The sequence below is a fragment of the Coturnix japonica genome, chromosome 7 (assembly GCF_054131305.1).
Source record: "Coturnix japonica strain WE chromosome 7, WE-NBRP24, whole genome shotgun sequence".
NCBI lineage: Eukaryota > Metazoa > Chordata > Aves > Galliformes > Phasianidae > Coturnix > Coturnix japonica.
The window spans coordinates 19,829,264-19,849,564 of record NC_140669.1 but is presented as its reverse complement, the minus strand read 5'-3'; the positions used below and the strand labels follow the sequence as shown (position 1 = coordinate 19,849,564).

General features: G+C 36.2%; 2 protein-coding genes across 3 annotated transcripts; one reads left to right on the top strand and one right to left on the bottom strand.

The window, feature by feature from the left end:
• Window positions 1-15: 15 nt before the first annotated feature.
• On the top strand, window positions 16-4,133 carry FKBP7 (FKBP prolyl isomerase 7). Of its 2 annotated transcripts, XR_004307896.2 has the most exons (5): window positions 16-243; window positions 977-1,128; window positions 1,932-2,079; window positions 3,299-3,432; window positions 3,751-4,133. XR_004307896.2 is itself a non-coding variant. In XM_015868329.3 (4 exons), the coding sequence occupies exons 1-4, from the start codon at window positions 38-40 to the stop codon at window positions 3,910-3,912; spliced, it is 654 nt and encodes a 217-aa protein (XP_015723815.2). In that variant the 5' UTR covers window positions 16-37; the 3' UTR covers window positions 3,913-4,133. The 2 variants fall into 2 exon arrangements, 1 of the variants encoding a protein (XP_015723815.2); XM_015868329.3 differs by lacking the exon at window positions 1,932-2,079.
• Window positions 3,999-15,995, bottom strand: PJVK (pejvakin). Its single transcript, XM_015868352.2, has 6 exons — window positions 13,918-15,995; window positions 11,457-11,652; window positions 9,483-9,624; window positions 8,681-8,798; window positions 7,171-7,275; window positions 3,999-5,922 (listed from the first exon to the last, which is right to left on the bottom strand). The coding sequence occupies exons 1-6, from the start codon at window positions 14,126-14,128 to the stop codon at window positions 5,621-5,623; spliced, it is 1,074 nt and encodes a 357-aa protein (XP_015723838.1). The 5' UTR covers window positions 14,129-15,995; the 3' UTR covers window positions 3,999-5,620.
• Between the last annotated feature and the right edge of the window lie 4,306 nt (window positions 15,996-20,301).

Below are 20,301 nucleotides of genomic sequence, written 5' to 3'. Positions count from 1 at the left end.
TCCGCCCGCGGCCGCAGTGCCACGCCGGCTGAGCGCGATGAGCCCCGGGCTGAGCTTGATCCTCGCGGCGCTGGTCCTGCTGGCGTCCTCGGAGCGGGCCGAGGGCAGCGCGGCGGAGGAGGAGGTGAAGATAGAGGTGCTTCACCTCCCCGAGAGCTGCAGCCCCAAGAGCAAGAAGGGGGACCTACTGAACGCGCACTACGACGGCTTCCTGGCCAGCAACGGCTCCAAGTTCTACTGCAGGTGGGCGCGGGGCGGCGGCGGTGGACGTGGCGCGGCCTTCTCCGAGCAGCGGGCACCGGCGCGGCCGGTAGCGGCATTCCTCCTCCTCTCAAACTCGTTCACCCCTCTAAACCGAATGCTGAGGGTGCCACAGCGGAAGCGGTTTGCTGGTTTGCTGGACATAAACCGTTTGGGGCAGGAATTTCCCTGCGCCATACGCTCTTCTGCACAGTGGACCTGGTGCCCTGGCCCCAGGCCGACGATGTGAGCCTGCAGCTGCGAGCACTTTCCTCCTTGTCCCAATCTTTCTTGGATAGGCCGGCCTTCCTTCATGCTCATCCCTTGCCCATGTTTTGATAGACGTCACAGGCAGTGGCCTAGATTATGACCCAGCCTTAGTTCGTCCTTCCACTTCTGTTATTTAAGAAAAATTCAATAGAGGATAGCTCTACATTTAACTACTGTTTTACTTGCATTTTTCCTCCATTGCTGTGAATATTTTTGACACAATAGCCCCCTGACTTACACATTTAATTATAACTGTAGCAGAAAAATAGCATTATACTTAAGGTATTATGGCAACATGAACGTTATCCTGTTTTAATAATAGAATCATAGAATGGCTTGCATTGGAAGGGACCTTAAAGATCACCCAATAATCTAAAGCATGCTTTCCATGACTGATGATCTAAAGTCATTTTAAAAATATATACGAATGCTAAATTCACTGTTATCCTCTCAATTTCTTTAATAGTCGGACACAAAATGATGGTCATCCAAAATGGTTCGTTCTGGGTGTTGGACAAGTCATAAAAGGGCTGGATATTGCTATGATGAATATGTGCCCTGGAGAAAAACGGAAAGTGGTCATCCCGCCATCGTTAGCATATGGACAGCAAGGATACGGTAAAAAAGGATACGGTTTTGTGTACCTTCAAATGAACAAACAGAATTGTAAATGACTAATTACCATAGAAGCATTAAGGTCGCAAAGGACCACTAAGATCATGTAGTCCAGCCATCAACCCACCATGCCCACTAACCCATGTCCCTCAGTGCCACCTCTGTGCAGAGACTCTGCTACTTACCAGGGCAGCTGTTCCAAGGCCTCACCACTCTTTCTGGGAGGGTTTTTTTCCTATTATCCAACCTGAAAATATATTCTATTTATATTATTTCACTCCTACTAGCTTTAGCCTCTTAATGACATTCTGAACAAAACAGAATGTAATCCAGTTGATACCAGTGAATCAATTTAACTGGAAATCATTTGTTTAAAAGATTGCTTACATTCTGGGTAGTTAATGCACCAGATAATCACATAGCCTAATAATTGCATCAAAACAATGCATGAAATTGGATTTGAGTTTATGATTTTAAAAAAAACAAACAAATGCTTCTAGTAATTTTTATGTAGTGTTTCAGTGCTCAACTGTAAGTAAAGGCAGCCCTGGTTTGGGTGTAGAAGTTTCTTTCAAAATGCAACTTTTGATGTACAGCAATTATTTGCAAAATGTTACTGTGTTACAATCTTGTGCACCAGTCCTGTGTTTGATATAATTCCACTGTAGCCAATGAAGTTTAGTAGGAACAAATTTTTACGTCTTGAGCATAATGTTTAATGAGCAAGTCTTGCAACATGGAAAAATGCTGACACAAATGAAAATATGTCCTTTTAATCTAATACTAGCATTAACTGTTTGTTCTAGGTAGCACATCAAGAAACTGTTCTGTTTCTGCAACATACCTGTCCTCTGTCTCAGCATATTCCTGCATGTTGAGGAAGATGCCTGCCTAATCTTGAGTTAGAAAAGATGCATGTGGCTTTCTAAATCTTTACATATCTTTCCTTTACCGGTATGTATATTTGTAAATACTGGCACTGAGGTCTAATACCGTATCTTTATTTGGTAAGTAGTATACAAACAATGGCATACATTCAGTTGTATTTGAAACTTCTACATGTTCAGGCTTGTAAAACTAAAATCTTTTAAACTTTAAAACTTTTACTTTTTAACACGGATGTTTTAGACGAAAAATGTAAGTAACAGTTTTCCTTGCCTCATTCTTATAAGCAAAGTACATTTAGTTTTCTTTCATTTTATGAAGGATGGTCACAAGCTCAGCATTCTGTCAAAAGTCACGCACACTGGCTTTGGTTATGAATAGAAGCACCTTGCATGTTCACATTCCAATATTACACTGCATGATTTCTATAAGCTTTTTTGGCTTAACTTTTAGACCCAATCAGTTTATTCTGATCTTTTTCAGATCCTTTTTATTGTCCAGATGCATGATACAGTGCCCTGTGTTTATAGGCAAATGCTTTGACACGGGAATAATACTGTCTAACATGTTTTGGTCTTTTTATCTAGGGACCAGAGAAAATATTCCAGTGGTTCTTTAGGGCTTTTTTGGTTGTGTGGTTTTTTGGGGGTTTGTTTTTATATTCAAATGTGAATCAGATTAATTACATGCTATTGCTTCTTTCTAAGGAGGTGCATATGTAACTCACTGTTTTGCATCGTGTCCTTTAATCATAGGTATAATTCATAATAGATTTGTAAAACCTGATATTACCTGCTTGTTTCTTCAGACAGGAAATTCTTCAAACATTGGGCTAGTACTGTAATGTACATACTATATGTATACATTGCAGATATTAAAGGAATACATGTATCTTAGAATCAATTATCAGTAAGCTTCATCATATGACAGTATATGAAACAGTGAGAACATCGGAAATATTTGTATCTCATGATGCACAAACACTTCTCAAAGTTGGCTACATCCTCATTTTTGAAAATATGGTATAAACAATATAATTTTCAGGGAAGTATATCATTTGTGAGTCTCTCTAAAAAGAGAGTTTGTCTAACACAATGACCTGTTGAACCAATGTCATACCAGAACCCAAACTGATAAGTCTAGCTGTGTAACATTGAAATCCAGCATTTACTCTGAATATTAACACTGCCTTTTGTAAGAAAAAGTAGAAAAATTTACATGCGCATTTATATGCGGTCACTGAACATACCATACGATTTCTTAAATGTACTTTTCCTTTTATTCATAGAGCAGGGCAAGATTCCACCAAATGCAACACTCATTTTTGAGATTGAACTTTATGCAGTAAATAAGGGACCTCGCAGTGTTGAAGCATTTCGTCAAATAGACAAGGACAATGACAAGAAGCTCTCTGAACTCGAGGTAATTTGACATCATTAATTTTGAATGGATTGTATTTATAAAACTTTGGAGATACTATTATCATAATGTTATCCTTACACGAGCTGCTTTTGATGCAGTTCATCATGGAAAGCTTTGTCATGTTTGGACAAACTATACAGTGTCATGCTGATATTTGCTTTACACTAATTGTATGTTTCAGACATGGTAGGAAAATCACTTCAGGCATGCCTACACTGCAATCACAGTTACTCGCACATATACCCCCGTGTTCTTGAAGACAGCTGCTCAGTTCTGGTATAAAAGCCACAATAGTTGATTTTTGTTTTTTCCTTCTAGATAAGTGAATATTTGAAAGAAGAATTTGCAAGAGATGGCAAAAAACGTCATCCCTCAGTCCATGATGAAATTTTAGCTGACATATTTAAGAAGAATGACCATGATGGAGATGGCTTCATATCAGCTAAGGAGTACAACGTCTACCAGCATGATGAACTCTAATTACCTGTAAAATCTTAGGCTGTTTTATGGACAGTAAGTTTTAAAAAAATCCAAAGTAATACTACATTACAGAATATTTTGCTGGGTTTTTTTTGTTTGTTTGTTTGTTTTTTAATAGTGGCATCTTTTTATTTCTAAGGTGACTGTAAAATACTGTTTTTAACATTTGGCTAATAAAATGTTTTAGACGTTATAAAAGAAATAAAATTGGAGAACACCAAGATTATATTAATGTTTTTCCTGTGTCATTTCCTAATCTACGCTACTGATCACTGGTCTTGCTCACTGTGTAAATTACTGTTCAAAATGATTGCTCCTGTCTCATCAGTCACAAAAAAACAGTTCCAGTACCTGTTGACACTTGCTGAAGTTTGGTGTTTAGGAATATTTTAAGGGGATTTTTAAACCTTGACTGCAGTAAATTTGTAATACAGTGTACTGCTTAATAAACTGGTTAAAAGTTAGAAACTTATAATACCATGTTTTATTTTGAGGTGGAAGAGAATAGGAGATAGTCCTGTATAAGCTTAAGTATTATCTGGGCATCTAGTATCCCTCACTTTGGAAAAAACACAAAGCAGCAGCAGTGATAGTTAATATGTGGTCCTCCCACAGTTAATAAAATAATGTTCCTGTAGTTAACATACAGTACTGTTCTGCTTACACAGGTGTCATCTTAACACTTGTATAATGTACTTTTCTACTTAGGGGAAATGATAATTCGTTTCAGCATAGAACAATCAGGTGTACCCACAGTGAAAATGGCAGCTCAGGCAAAAAACAAACAACCAACCCAACAACCAACAAACTTTCCCATACAGCTTTATCCTTAAAATCATTCTAAAATTTTGTTTTCCTGTTTCAGCGTAGCAATGGCAAAGCTTGAACTGTACACAAATCAACTTTTTTCCCTAGCTCTGTGATGGCTACTGTTGCGTAGTGCCCCCTGGAGTATATATTCTAAACAACAGTTTATTTATTGTGGTTGAGAACTACTTAGAAAAACTTCAGCCTGCAGTCTAGCTGGAAGGATTTAGTTCTGTTATCTTCTTAAATTTCCTAAGCTTTTTCTGTTAAACTTTTTTTCTTCTGAACACATAAACTGTATGAAAGTCAAGAGCAGTTGTATCCTAAAATCCAAGCACTACAGGTAATCTAGCTGTTACTTCTCAGTAATGACATCCTAATATGAAACTCCTATCATCGGTTTTAGTAGTTCCCTTTTGTAAATGAAACGTTAGACTGAGCTAAGTAAGTTTTAGCATGTTGTTTAATCTGATACTTCAATTAAACATTAATGAGAACACTAAATTATTAACAAATTATCTCATTTTACCATTATATGCCAGTGTAGGTAAAGGCGACATTTGAAGGCTTCTGAACAAGTTTGTGTAAACAACTTCTTTATAAGTAAGTTATAGCATGTATTTTGACATCAAAATTCATTTTAAAAGTACAACTTTTCATCGTGATAATGAAATATGAAGGTACTAGAAAGATGAAAAGCAAAATGTCAGGGAAATCATTAGAACATTTTCAAGTGATTAAGGTCATTATGAAGCAAATAAGTTGAAAATAGCAGTGTAATAAAATATTTTGCACTTCAAGTGTTTTGCATTTAACCCATCTGAGTCACACGTCATAACTCGGAAAACAATGTGGCACAGTTATGCCCGTGTCTGTAACAACGGGCACTTACCTAGAGCAGTTACTTCACTCTCTTATGCCAGAGGTCGAAGCAGGGCACGGCATGCAGTCGTACATACTTATGTCCATTAAAAGAACACTCTAGGCATCCATAGACTGTTTCTCTTTTAGAACTTCCCATTCCACAAAGGACACAGGGACCTTTGGGGATGTTGTTATTAAGTAAATTAATTCGAACATGAGCCCCTTCTCTGAGATAGCTTGTAGAGAGATCAGTCATGCTTGCAGCTTTCTCATAGTAGTCTGTAAAAAGGTCCTCCAAGTAACCATCAGAGCTAGGGATGATACTCACTATTCTTTTATCTGAAAAAGAATGCACACACACACACAAAAATCACCAATAATTTGTCATTGCATTATGAAGTGTTTACAAAACGATTTGTGAATCAGCTGATGGAAATAACAGCTGATTCATGAATCCATTCTAAACATGCTGCACCAATGACCACTTCCCATCAAAAGCCTTGAATGGTGAAAACTTTTCTTTAATCTCACAAAGAACATTGGCAGAAGCTAGAATTACTTTTTATATATGACTTGTATAATAGAGATATTTATTTCTAAAAGATACTGGGAGGTAAGATCATGATATTTATTCTAAGAATTGTTTATTCTGTTTGTTTCCAGTTGTTTGTTTTTTTTTTCCATGCTGACCTCCTAGCATATTTCTGAGCATCCAAACATCCCAGGAGAATATCACTTTCAGATCAACTTGTCTTTTTACTCTCTTTTCAGGGAGTAATAAGTTTAGGTTGGATAAACAGCTTATAAGCAGCTACAAATAGTGAGGTGTACCGTACTCACTGGAGATCGGTTCCCTTAGGGTAGACTGGAACACAACTGAAGGTTTGGGCCATACAAGCTCTTTGATCAAGAATAGGGTACTATAGAGCAAGAACATCTGTACTGAGCGGCCCTTAGAAGGATGTGTTTGGTACTCTTTCAGATTTGCAGCCTTCCTCAATACTTAGAACAAGGTGTGTTAAAAGTACATGACCATGCTCTATATTGACTACAGCAAGTTCCCAAATTTGAGTAGCATAGAGTCAGAAGTATTCAAAAGAAAATGCAGCCTACAGGCTATTTTTGGTGGTTGTGTTCACATCCAAACAAGATAAGAGAACTGTGGTGGCCTCTTGCCATTACCCCCGCTGTGTGATGATGCAGCCTAAAGAGTACATTCTAATATTTAAGTTAATATTATTTGACACATAAACTTTTCCATAAAGCATATGTCCTCAAATATTACTTAGCAATTACGGCTTGGATACTCCATGTAAAATATGAACATACAAAATAAGTTTAATCTTAAAAGATTAATACTTTATCATCATCCATAAATTTTTAAGATCTATAATTCTAATGAACAGCAATACTGTAAATTTATATACAAAAAAGATTGCCACAATAAATTAAATCACTTGAAAATCATTTATGACCAGAAAGAATTTGTTAGGTATACTTTACCTTAAAATTTTCCTATTAAAATGTTAATCTTACACACAAACTAAAAACAAAAATACACTTTTCATACATTATGAAAAGACATACTTCGATAAAAGAGGTTGTGCTTCAATCTCCTTAATTTGTTCATTGAGGATGATCCAGATTTCTCTTTTTCAAATCCCCCCTTTGCAATTGGAGTCACACACAGCTCTGTAAAAATTAAACGTGAGCTTTTAGAAGAATGCAATAGCAAAGCAATAGCTGCACAACACAATTTAATATTCTTTTTTTAATAAATAATAGGTTGATACAGTTAGTGGGATTAAATTAATCTTTGCTAATGTTTTTTAACAGCTAATAACACTTCCTAATACAAATCTGTATACAGTAATTGCACAGAATGAAACGATACAGGGCCAGTGGAAATTTTAGCATGTTAGTAGCTTTCAGCGTACATTCTCAGAGTTTCTGCATGCTTTAAGGAATTAGGACAGCCAATATCATATTAATGGAACACCTGTATCTGAAGAAGAAACATCTATTTACAGAGACCTCTCATTTGAAACTAAAAATAAGAAATTATAAGCGAGGCTGAGTTCCTCTCTTCCAATGCAGAATCAGCTGACAAACATGACTTTTAAAATTCAAAGTAAGTATCACCTTAAATAAATCAAGAGAAAATCTCAGAAGTAAAATATACAGATAATTGACTGCATGAAACTGGAAAAAAAAAAAAAAAAAAAAAAACAAACCAAAAACCAACCTCAACTGATAATTCTTTTAAATTATGCAGATGCAAATACCCTCTTAATTAATTCATCATTTTCCTGACTTCAGCAAGAACATTAGTTTTACACATGTTCCTACCATTGCATAAAGTAAAATTAGACACTTAAAAAACTGGAAAATTATAGCGAGATACTATATTGTATTATTTCATACTTCTAATCAGTTAAGTTTGAGCAGTTGGGATTCTATGTAAAGTTTTTACTAAATGACAGAGGTATCTCACAGCTCATTTAAAAAAGTGCTTTAAAATGCAGAGTTTTTGTCCTGAATTGTAAACACTAAATGTATATACTAAAAGATAGATCTGCAGTGGTACAGATCACTTCCCTAATCTTTCATCTTGCTGTTTAAAGAAAGCCACAATCTTAAGCAGAGTCAAGCAATTCCTGAAACAGCTTTGAAAGACCCAACAACAACAGTAGGAAAACTCCTCCTTTTGTTTAAAAGCCCTGCACAATTCCTTGTTCATTTAGGTCTCTTACTTTCCCATTTTATGCAAAAGTGACCAGATAGTCTTTAAAGGCTAGAAAGTATGTGATTTTTTGTTCCTTGCTAATGGAGCACTGTAGGAAGGAAAACTCACAATAACACAGTCTTATTATTTTAGAGAAATCTTTCCATGAGAGCCTATTTTTCTGTAACTCTCTTGTTTATCTTTTAAAGAATTGTTTCCCTTAGAATGTCAGACTAATTGTGTGCTTAAAATTAAAGCATATTCATTTTATGGAGTTGGGGCTTATGCTTATTAAGAGCAAGAAAACTGTTTAAGAAAGTAAAATCAATATGAACAGCAATAATGATACTAATAGTAATGCAAGCGACTTACCAAAATTGCCATCCAAACGAATAAAAAGTTCAAATACACTAAAAGCAATTGTTGTATGTGCAGGAAAAACAATGGCTTTGTCCCGTCCTTTGTTATTTTGGTCTTCAATTATGTGGAACTATAATTTTGAAAATCATCAAAATAAAGGAAAATATGAAATCAAAATGAAAAATAAGCAAAATACTACCTTAAATGTACATACTGAAAATTACACTACCAGGAGGAATCTTTGAGGATCAAATTTCACAAATAAATCCTTTTTTTAAAAAAAAATTTTAGAACATTAGACATTTAGACAAAGACTTTAACCTAACCTGCATCAGATCTTGAAAATCATTGGAACGAATCAAGACAAACCACAGAAGAAGATTTGAAAGTTCACATGTATAGATGAGAGAGAGAAGGAGGGAGGGAGAGATGGGACAAGGAATAAGAGCCAACTCTTAAAATAACAACAGCCAAAAGTTGTAATGAGCTGTAGAAGATCAGTACAGAAAGGAAGGATAGGTTATATGTTTCTCAAACTTTCAAACTGAAAAGAAGGAATACCCAAATCTTTGCCAAGACTTCACCCCAAAGAAATGGCTGTCTAGCCATCCTTCCATGCTTTTCCCATCCCTCACATAAGCAATGTGGATCAAAGTCCTCATTCACTGCATATCAGTGCAATAAATCTAATTTCTCTTCAGTAAAAGAGTTTACTTCGGTAAAAAGGCAATAAAATCCAGCCATACCATCTATAAAAATGAGCTTGTTCTTTGGCTCTTCTCCTAAGTTACAGAACTTTGTCAAACGTGCTTACCCTCATTGTCTCTCCACGCATCCCAGTATGAACAGTTAATGAGCACTGCCTTGTTGTCCTAATGCTTTCCATTACTACACACAGAATCTCCATTCTACTTTTTCTTGTTTGATGGACTAGACAATGATCAAAGTTTATTTTTCTAAAATCAAGAGGGAGATAAGGAGGAAATTCAGAGACTATTAGCATTTAACAAAGCTTCTTACATAACTAGGAACTTTAAATCAGTGAATAAATGTATGGGAAACTGGTAATCACAGCCTGAACCTCTGATTAATCAACTAAGTCAAGTGCAGGGTCAGCTGTGGGAGCACAGGTAAGAGTAATTTAGCTGTGCTCCCAGAAGGGGTGGAGCTTGACTCCTCCTCCTCTAGACCTCATTTAAGGGCTGACCACCACTAAAGCAGCATTTCTTGGAGATTGCTCCCTGGTGAAGATCGTAGTTGGTCAGTGTTTCCTTGCCTCAGCGTTTCCCAGTGAATGCATCCATATTGGTGAGTTTTTCCTTGTAAATAACCTTTTGAATATTGGTTACCATCTTTGTGTCTTTCCACCTTACAATAAATCATAACTTATGTCTCATTGCTATAAAACAGCTGACTGAAAAGGTTTCTGGGAACTTCATGTTGATCATGTTGATTTTTGGTGTCTGGGATCAAAATCACCAAAAGATTCAAAGAAAGCCAATAACATACAAGTGTTAAAGAAGTTACATGGGATACCTTGAAAGATTTCAAGTCTGACACTGTAGGCACTGTACTTACTGACAGTAAAGAGGTGTCAACACACCCTAATTAATAACTTTTTTTAAAAAAGTTGATATAATTGTATGGATTCATAATTAATATATTAATCCTATTTTAAATGTAGTTACAAGTTTGATCATTAATAGTTTTAATGCTCTATCTTAAGGTTTCTATAAAAGCTTATGATAGTGAATGTTTCAAAAATTTAAAATGCTACCTAGAGTCAGGCATATGCTAAAAAAGTTAAAACTAGATTACTGATAGGTATGGACTGTAATTGCAAAATACTACATAGGCTATAAATACAGAGTGATCATCAAATGTGTTTTCCTAGGAGAATATCCAAGAACTCTCTTAGAAGCTCTTAGTCTTATATTTTTATCAGAAGATTATACCAATTTTTTCCACCTGACCCCACCTCATATTATGATAAAGCTAGGTTCATGATAATAATAGAATAAAGGGTTGTGGATACCAAATGACACTGCTTGGTAAGTAACTACTAGGAAACAAACATCTTTCAAAATACTAAATGTAACACCAAACATAGTGAATATGGAGAATCACTGAAATATAAACTGGAGATTATCACCCAGAAAAGACCCATTTGTGACAACACAAGAGCACCACTGAGTTCAGTTTCAATGTCCAGAGCTGAAGAAAAATGCTGGAGAAAAGTTTTACATTTGAGTGCCACAGAAGATTACTAAAAACTCAATCTAAGAAATCTATTTTTTTTAAATAAAAAGTTTGGGAAATAACCTAATAAAATCTTGAATTATTTACATTGGAAATAATTTTGGCAATATGTCCTTCTAGTTCATCAGATAACAACACAGCAATTAACCTATCACCAAAAGCTGAAGGTGGCTAATGTCATTTGAAGTCAGTTTTAAATCTGCAGTAGTATGGAATAATATACGTTGGGTCTTTGGTGAATTCTTCCTCTCTAGAATTCTTTTTTTCTTGAAAGATGCACTGTAACTCAAACAAGAATTCATTCAGATAAATTATATGCTTGTGTTATACAGGAGATGGGTTTAACTGAAATGGTGATCTTAAGACTCATTAGACAGACAGTAAAAGTACTTGGAAAACATCCAATTTTGACTACTACCGATGGCCTACAAATAATCAAAACCTAAAAATTTCTGCATTAACACACTTTCTTCAGAGAAGCAACCTGATTGTATGAATATTACTGAAGAACTGAAATACATAACACAACCTTGTAGTAAGTTCTTTAAGCAGTGTTGGTACTTCAACCTCATGTTTGGTCACTATGCCAAATGAAGCTTTAAAGGCGATAGAATCTGATCCAGCAACATCAAAACCAACATCGTTGATTATCTGATTTCCTCTTTTACCATTGAGTGAAACATCTGATTTGTCTTCGTAGTTGAGCAACTGGTAGGATGAAACACCTGAGTAAAAGAAGATAATGATTGTGTGATGAAGATCTGAGTATAGTATTTTTATGAAGCATTATATGCTTATAACAGAATATTTTAATTATTTGAAAATTGTATAGAATAAATGTAATGAAGAGAATAGGGTATTTGTATTCTGCTGTTCTGATAAAAAGATCACAGCTGCATTGTGTGCTTGTTTATCAGTGTTTATCACTGATGACTAACGGAAAGAGTGCAGGAATTCAGACACCTCTTTACTTATTTGCAGAATTGTGCCCATACTCCTCCCACATGGGATACTCCTAATCATGAAATGATGATTAGGACTGTTTTTTATGTTTCTGTGTTTATCAATATTCTCCTGTATTGTGAGAGTTGAGATAAACAGGTAATCTGTGTGTTCTGAGTGCAATGATAAAGGCTCTGAAACACAAAACTACATAGTGAAGACTGCACAAAATGTGAAAATTAGGAATAAAGAGAAAGATAACGTTTGATACACACACCGTATCTTGATACCTAACAGCTCATTGGAAAGACTTTATGCACAGGCAATTTTTCTTGCTTTCTAACTTGTAGGGCAATGTGGGGTGGTGGTTGTTGGTTTTTTTGTCTGTTTGTTGGAGTTACATTTACATATTTCCTGTGTAAAATAATGTTAGGAAATTCTGAAATTTCTAGACTTAAGACAAGTTAACTGCACATTGCTTTTAATTTTTGCAATACAGGTCTGCTGGTAATATTAATTTTGCATTTTAGCTGTTACCTAGAAAATCTTGACGTGGTTTTCATGTGTCCCTAGAGATTTTGGAGAGTGCCAGTTTAATTTGAAGAAAAAAACAGATTAATTCTAATTCACTCAAACATTTCTGGTCCTCTATTACACAACAGCAGGATAGGTAACAAAACATTTTTATAATGCTTTCTTTATAACCTTAACTATTTCTCCATTACACTAACAGAAAACCATTAGAACACATTGGTTGCCTGCCAAATTAATATAAACAGGGCAGATAGATCAAGGGATTAGGCACCCAATTATTTTTTTTATTCTTTAGAGATTTTAGGATCAAATAACATTAGAAAGCAACCTAGAATTATTCCTGTTTGTCTGTATTTTTAACAAAAAAAAAAACTTCATATATTTTTCATAACATGAAAAAGACTGCAATGCTTGTATTCACATTAAAAAAAAAAAAGGAAATTCAATTACAAATCTCTTTGTTCACATTAAGGGACAATACCTTCAGAACATGACACCTAACCTTTGCAGAAAAGACTCTGTAATGAGATTTTGCAACCTTTTCCTCTGACTTCTTAAATGAGAATTTAACTTTTTCTTCATTCAGGACAAGACAGCTGGCTTGTTCTGAATGCAAGATAAGTAGGATTTTCTTCATCTTGTTTGCATCCTGCAATCACCACTCTGTGGGGTCAGCAGAAATTTCTATTTTCCTTTGCACATACCATGTTTTTCTTAGTGTTTTTAGTTCATATATTTGCTGTGCAATTAATACCTTTATTAAAATATTCTTAAAAATAAAATTTATCAAATTGTTTCTAGAAATCATGTAGTTATAAATTGCTCAGACTCTTTAAAGGAAAGTAAAAGAAAATACATGCAGTAAAGCGAAATTTTCCCCATTCTACTTCTCATAGAATCTTAAAACTTTTTGATATTGTATTGAAAAGACAAGCATAGTTAAACTCTTCAGATACGAGAAAAACATTACAAATGTGAAAAACAAAACAAAACACTTGTAGAAAGCCTATTACTTGCTAGATTGCTGTAGTCAAATGTTTCTGCTTATTCAGAGCCCAGCTCAATACATAGGATCCACTAACATGAAACACCTGCCAAGCTTAGGTCACTGCTACCTATTTAAATGTGAGTATATAGAGAATGGTGAAAATTAAAATCAAATATTAACTAGCAGTTAATCAATATAAACCAATCTGTTTATTATGATTTGTGAGAAAAAAACAGCCCACGAGGCTTAATGGGATCTGTTCAAAAATATTGTCCTTTTTTAATGTACCTGATTTTTTTTTTAACAATTTTCCTGAAAGTTTTTTCTTTTTTAACCACATTTTCTTTTTGTTTTTCCCTAAATATTTATTAACTAAGTAAAATTTTATTACACTAGTACTGAATTCATTATAGTAACTTACAGTATAAGTTCATTATAGTAACTGTACAGATCAAACATAATCACTGGCATGTAACAGTGGGAAAACATGCATTTTTTCTGCTTTGAAGATAAATAGAAAACTTACCTGCACAAATTTCTTTCTCCCCTTCAAGAATGTCTTTTAATGTGAAAGGTGTTGAAGCGAATTTAGATTTTTTTGAAAGCAAACATTTTCTTTTCTTAATCACAAGGCTGAGAGGTTGGTACTTATCGGCTTCACTGAGGCTGGGCACTGGCACTAATCTTCCTCCGTCACCAACCTGTTTAACAAAGTTTTTGGTTGCAGCAGCAAACATATTACTACATTAGAAATGATAACAAAAAGCTCTGCCTCAAGTGTAACTTCCAGATCCAAAGCCCATGTTTTTCTTTGCAGTATTTTTCCAAATAAATTGCTTTAAAAAAAAAAAAAGAAAAAAGCAACCAATCTTGTTTTTAATTATTATTATTATTTCTTATCAAGCTGTATTTCACTTGGAAATACTCAACAACATCTGAACTACCCTGCTTTAGGAGTGCTGCTGAAAACCTTTCTCAAAGACCTCCAGCTAAGCTCTCTAGTTCTGCATCATTAATAATGCATAGGTAGTGTAAACTGATAGGGAAATGCTTGTCCTTTCCACCTCAGTTTAATGCCTCTATCTGAAAATCCAAATTATAGTCTTAGAACAAAAAGACTGCAGCTTCTCTGATCTTTAGCTCCCTTCCAGGAGTCACTGACATGTCGCTGCTTATTGCAGCCTTACAGCAGCCACATCCTGACCTGTTTTGCCAGTAGCTGCAGGTAGGACGTTTCAGTTACAGCTTTCTGGCAGAAACAGGTCTGTTGCAGCAGTATTTCCTTTCAGCAGCAACTGCACAGCAGAACCTGCTCAAGCTCAGCCCAGCAGTTGGTGGCAGGTGGTACCATTCTGGCCAAGCAAGGCTGAGGACAACAGTAGATGTAGAATCACATTAAGGACTTGGTTGCTTGCTCTAGAGGGTACTGAGAAATAGCAACAAAATACTGCAGCTCAGCCTGTCATTCCACTAACAACAACAAAAAAACAAAAACACTAAACTCTGCTTATTTAGTCAATCAAAATGCATTAACAAAACTTGAAAGGCTATAAAGAGAAACAAATTCTTAAATTAAAATTGCCTGTTCCGTCTTGATTTTGATTGATTTCCTATATATCTTATAATAACTTCTTGATAGGATAATGTGTCTTCTACAGCTTATTAAGCTCAGCTAGCACTGTTTATTCAATGTGCATTTGTATGTCCCTTGATTAGTATGAGGCCACAGACCATACTCAGTCTGATGCAGCACTAATCCTGCAATGATCAGTTTTGTTGGATATGCTTGCACAGTACTTACCTTCCTTGTGTTATTCTTATACTACAGGTAGAGAACTATGTTAACTTTGCCGTTTTATAAAATGTTTACTAACTATGCATGTCTGAGTGAAAACTAAATTAAACTCAGACAGCATTTCCCTCGAGAGGGTAAAGCCCACATAGCTTTTCACTTTGGTGTAGAAACAGGTGCAATTACTTACCGTAACTCCTTAAGTACCTTTAAGCTAGATTACATATACCCACAGTTCTTAAAAAATAATAATAATAAAACAATTGGTGTAAATATTCAATATCTAAAAGCCAATAAAATATTAGTGAAAAAATTCTTGGCAAATTTCGTAACTTCCCAGCAGATGGCATGAGCATTTCCCTAAAAAGCAAGGGTCCCAGCAACATAAGATCCTGTTACATTGTCTAAGGTAACAAAGTGACATCTATTGGGACCAGCTGTGGCCCTTGTCTCATGAATTTATCATTTTATACTATATACCTATTTGTAAGTAGATTTAAAAGCTACATTCATTCAAAGAGAACAGAGACTAGTTATTAGCTAGAAATTGTTGAATTTCTATTTTAACAGGAAAAGTGTTTTAAAAATTGTTGAATTTTATGTGAAGTCATACATATAAATGCATGGAACTGAAAACTGTATTATTTTCTGGTCTGGTTTTCTTAATTAGCTTTATTGTACTTAATAAATACACTCGTGGAGTATTGTGATTTTCTTCCTGGAGGTGGCTGAAGCTGCTAGAGTCTCAGAGAGAAGATGAGCCTCATGCAGGGGAAAAAAGGATCTAAATAGGTGAAGAAAAGCTATCTTAGTACCCAGCATCAGCACTAGAGAAACCCAGCAGGAAGGCTGGGCTTCCTCCTGGGAACAAGAGAGTGCTGTCTTTAATACCACTGTAGTTTGTAGAAAAATGGTGAAACAATATTTAAACATAGCTATTATATATACTGGAGAGCTCATGCTTAGATCATGATATTATTGGTTACAGATGTACTTCCATTTCATAATCCTGTGGCTTTCCAATCTGTTTAGATACACAGGAGCGTGGTCCATGTGCAACCACAACACTCTGTAGACTAGAGGTGGCCAAGCTTCGATTTGCTTAGATTCATTCTGTTTAAGCCCACCCTGATGATGGCTGAAGACTCTTAACAGTTCTGCTCAGTATTTTGATCAAGCTTGGTAAACTGTTCACATTTTTCCCCCTTCATTGTGCTGGTTCACCATTTTCTCTTATGGACAAATGTTTTCTCTCTCAAAATGCTTTCATCTGAGCTGCCACATGACACTCTTCAGGTAAGAAAGAGGTGTTCTCCTTCTCAGATGGGACTACCAGGCGCTTGGTTCATGCCCCGATCAAAAGAAGAACATGCTGTAATTTTGTTTTCTGCAGAGCTGACAGCTGCTCTAGGCACAGTTCCACAGGACTGCAGTGAGTGTTCAGCTGTTCCTCTTGGATTTCCTGTCCCTATGGGAATGCCCTTAAAGCATTTCTGTAACGCATGATTCCATCTCTTTTGCTGTTCTAAGCACTTTTAGCATCACTTTTTTTTTTTTTCTTTTTTTTTTTTTCCCCAAAGTGGACCCTATCTAGTAATTCTCTGGTATAAGCAAAAAACAGTTTAATGCTGTGACTTACATCCCTCTGGAGCCCAGAGCTGATGCTGTGCTGAGCTCTGATCCAGCAGTTTGCTGGACACTGCTGTCTCTTGGTGTGATGCTCATAGGGACTGCTGCTAAAGGAACTGACTTAAGATACCACTGCAGGAAGAAAGCGAGTTAAAGCCAGATTAAAGCTTTCAGTAGATAACTGCATGCTGGATTTCTTTATTTTCTAGTTTGAATGCAGTGAAACTTTAAATCACTTCACAAATGCTCTTACAATTATGCAGTATAGGGGAACAATTAAATTAGCTATGGCAGTATTTTAATTTTGTGTAGACTTTATTAAGCTCTCAGTTTGGTAAAGCAATAAAAAACCATAGTCACTGCTTGTGTATCTGAAACTTAATTAGCTCATCATGAGGACCTCTCTGGGCAGCATAAATAGACCGTATCGAAATTACAGAGCTCAGAAATTCAAGGCCGCAACTCATAGGAACCCTAGTCCTGAAATATTTTAAGTGCCCACATTTACAGTACAGCTTACTTGCAGCACCAGATCCTTTTGAATGTTCCACTACTATCTATATTCCCAGGGAAAAAAAAAATGACTGAGAGGCTTTGAGATATAGGTATTTTAATGGACTGTCATGTGCTATGTATATGGAACCTCTATGTGTGAATGGTTTCAAACCAGCTAGAAAGGTTCTAAACAAAAAACTACTCTTCCAAGTTTACAGCCCAAGTACTCTCTGAGTGCCTCCATCTGTGCTGCGTCACAGAACTGACTGCAGTAACGCACATTCATCATCCATGCTGCACTGCACACAGGAGGAGCTCTCCTGCCAGAAGGGGCTGTACTGCAGCATGGCACTCACCCAGCAATCAGTGCATTGAAGCTGACCTTTCTGTAAGCTTTACATCGATGAGAGGCTGCAAGATGTGGTGTTCAACTCACTTCTGTACGGCTTCTGGCTGACCTCATCCTCCATTCACCTTTACACAAGCAGCTTCTGTTGTCTGGATGAAAAGGGAACGTGTTGCACAGCTCTGGGTACCTCCTCACTGCCTTCCTATGAGAGCTGCGTTAATGATGAGGAAGGAGCACAGGGATCAGGGATATATTCTGCCAACAGTTTAGTCAGCTCATACTCACCTTCAGATTGGAGAGTGTTGTTCACAGACATGGATGTAAAGGCTACACGAGCTGTGCTTCATGTGTACATATTTCTATAACACCATATTTAATGACCACTGCTGGTTGAAGCATACAATATATCCCAACTTCTACTTAAATATAATTACCCTAATTTTATTGGCAATGTTCTGAATGTGCAGATGGCTGTGTTAGCTGCAAAGCACTTACTAGTGAGAAATGCAAAAGCAGTACTCCAGGGAGAGATTTGCTGAGACAGCATGCTTGCATTTAAACCCATTAACTGAGCGGTCACATCTTTCATATGAGAGAAATATGTCCTTTGTTACATAGACATTACTGCATACAACGAGGCTACTTTCATCATCTAGTATTATTAGGTTAGTGATGACAAATCTCCTGGAAACAGATTTCCCAGCATGACTTAATGCAGGCTTACCACTGCCTTTCCTTCTCAAGATGCTGCTCCATAGGTTAAACCTTTCTGACAGCATGTGTGAGTGGGCATCATAATGGTGGAGGACATCTCTGTGGGCTTGAACCTCAGCAAATATAGAACTATAGCTGTGCTGTCATAACATCCAAAGAAAAACTACAAGCCAAAGGATTTGTGTGCTGTGATACAATTCAGACTAGCCATGCTCATCTGTCATATGGGCGCTGGTGCAGTTAGTTCACAGCACTCCCTTCAGCACAGACACTACGCTTATTATGCTTCCATCTGAGCAGCATTTATTTTTGGCACTGCTGCTGGCTGTACTGTGATTAACATCACTCTATGAAACCCACAGTATGTGGCTTTGGTAAGATGTCACTTACCTGAGTAGGATCCTGTAAAAACTGACTGGAACTGTAAAGTACTCTCAGATCTTTACATGGAGAGCATTTATAAACAGATTAAGTGATGTAGGTGTTTGTATGCTATCCAAGAATTCAGCATCCTCTTTCATTGCCACACTTACTCTTTAGGCTGTTTCTTTTCATGCTATGAAAACATTTCCTCATCCAGCTTTTTTTTTTTTTGGTTCCCCTACCCTCTCCTCCCCATGCACAAATGTAGGCATAAAATGAGAGAATACTTGAGCAGTTTACATTTAAACATTTAACAGAAAGGTGACATAAAAAACTCTTTGCCACCAAACATAAAAAGCAGTCTTACTAATGCTGTTGTACTTGGCTGGCTGATCAGCAATTAAGTTAAATCAGCTCCTTGTGTTGTGTCAGCATAGTTACTTTGACTGGTCAGTGTAACGCCAGGCCCTCAGAAATACTGAACCTAAAAGATAATCCATACCTTAAATTTCATCAGAAACAACAACAAAAAACAACTGGAAAACAGAGATGTCTTTAACAGAACTTGCCATCCACTTATAGTCCAAGAAAAGGTCACTTTTTGAAAATGTTTAATTATATTTTTTTCTCTACCTTCCTACTCACAAGAATACCTGCTCAAGAATACTGAGGTAGTTGTGACATTTAAGCTACTAGTTAAGTCTCTTTTCTCTCCTGAGGAAGGAAATATACCCAGGCAGCCAGCATAGAGAAATGCAGTTAAGTATTTGATTTTACTCTGAGAGTCTTCCATGCAAAAAATAGGACAGGCATTAATTAAAAATGTAATCTCATAATAGATAAAACTATCTTCACACCAGATTCATGCCTGTAACATACTTTTACCCATACTGTATTAACTTGCCCCTAATTCTTTTTATATTTACCCTTAATAAAAAGCACCTCAGACATAGACATGTGCTACAGAATCCGACCTCTCTCTTCACTACTCAGCTTAACAGTTATATAACATTTTGTCTTCTGACCTTACATAAAATTAGACTCACCACTTCATATAAATAAACTACAGGATACATCCTCAGCTAGCCCAGAGTATCTCGTTAGTTTTGAATGATACTTGATCTTTTTTCTTTTGACCTTATTTAGTAATGATTACTTAAAGGGAAAAATATTTTTATATATTCAGGTGCAAGAACAATCATTATTGCAAATTTGTGGTTTTTAACATTTAGAAAGTCTTAAATACTTAATAATTATTTAACAGTGACTTGGAGAACAGTGAGTCTGGATATGTTGATTGGGCAAAAATGTTGTGCATCATTCCCTCAGAACAGATTTAGTAGCAGCAGTGCTGCTGGGAGCAGCTTTCTGTGGGCAACTCTTAGCTGAGTCAGGCTGAAATCCTGTCGATAACTTCCTACACAGTCTCCCTTCACCACACCACCACGCCTACATGTTTGTGGTGAAAAAGGACTATCATCTGTCTCTTGACCAGATTAAATTTAAGTATAAAGTTAACTTGCATGCTCAAGGAATAATTTTTCTGCTCAGTTATACATGAAGAAGAG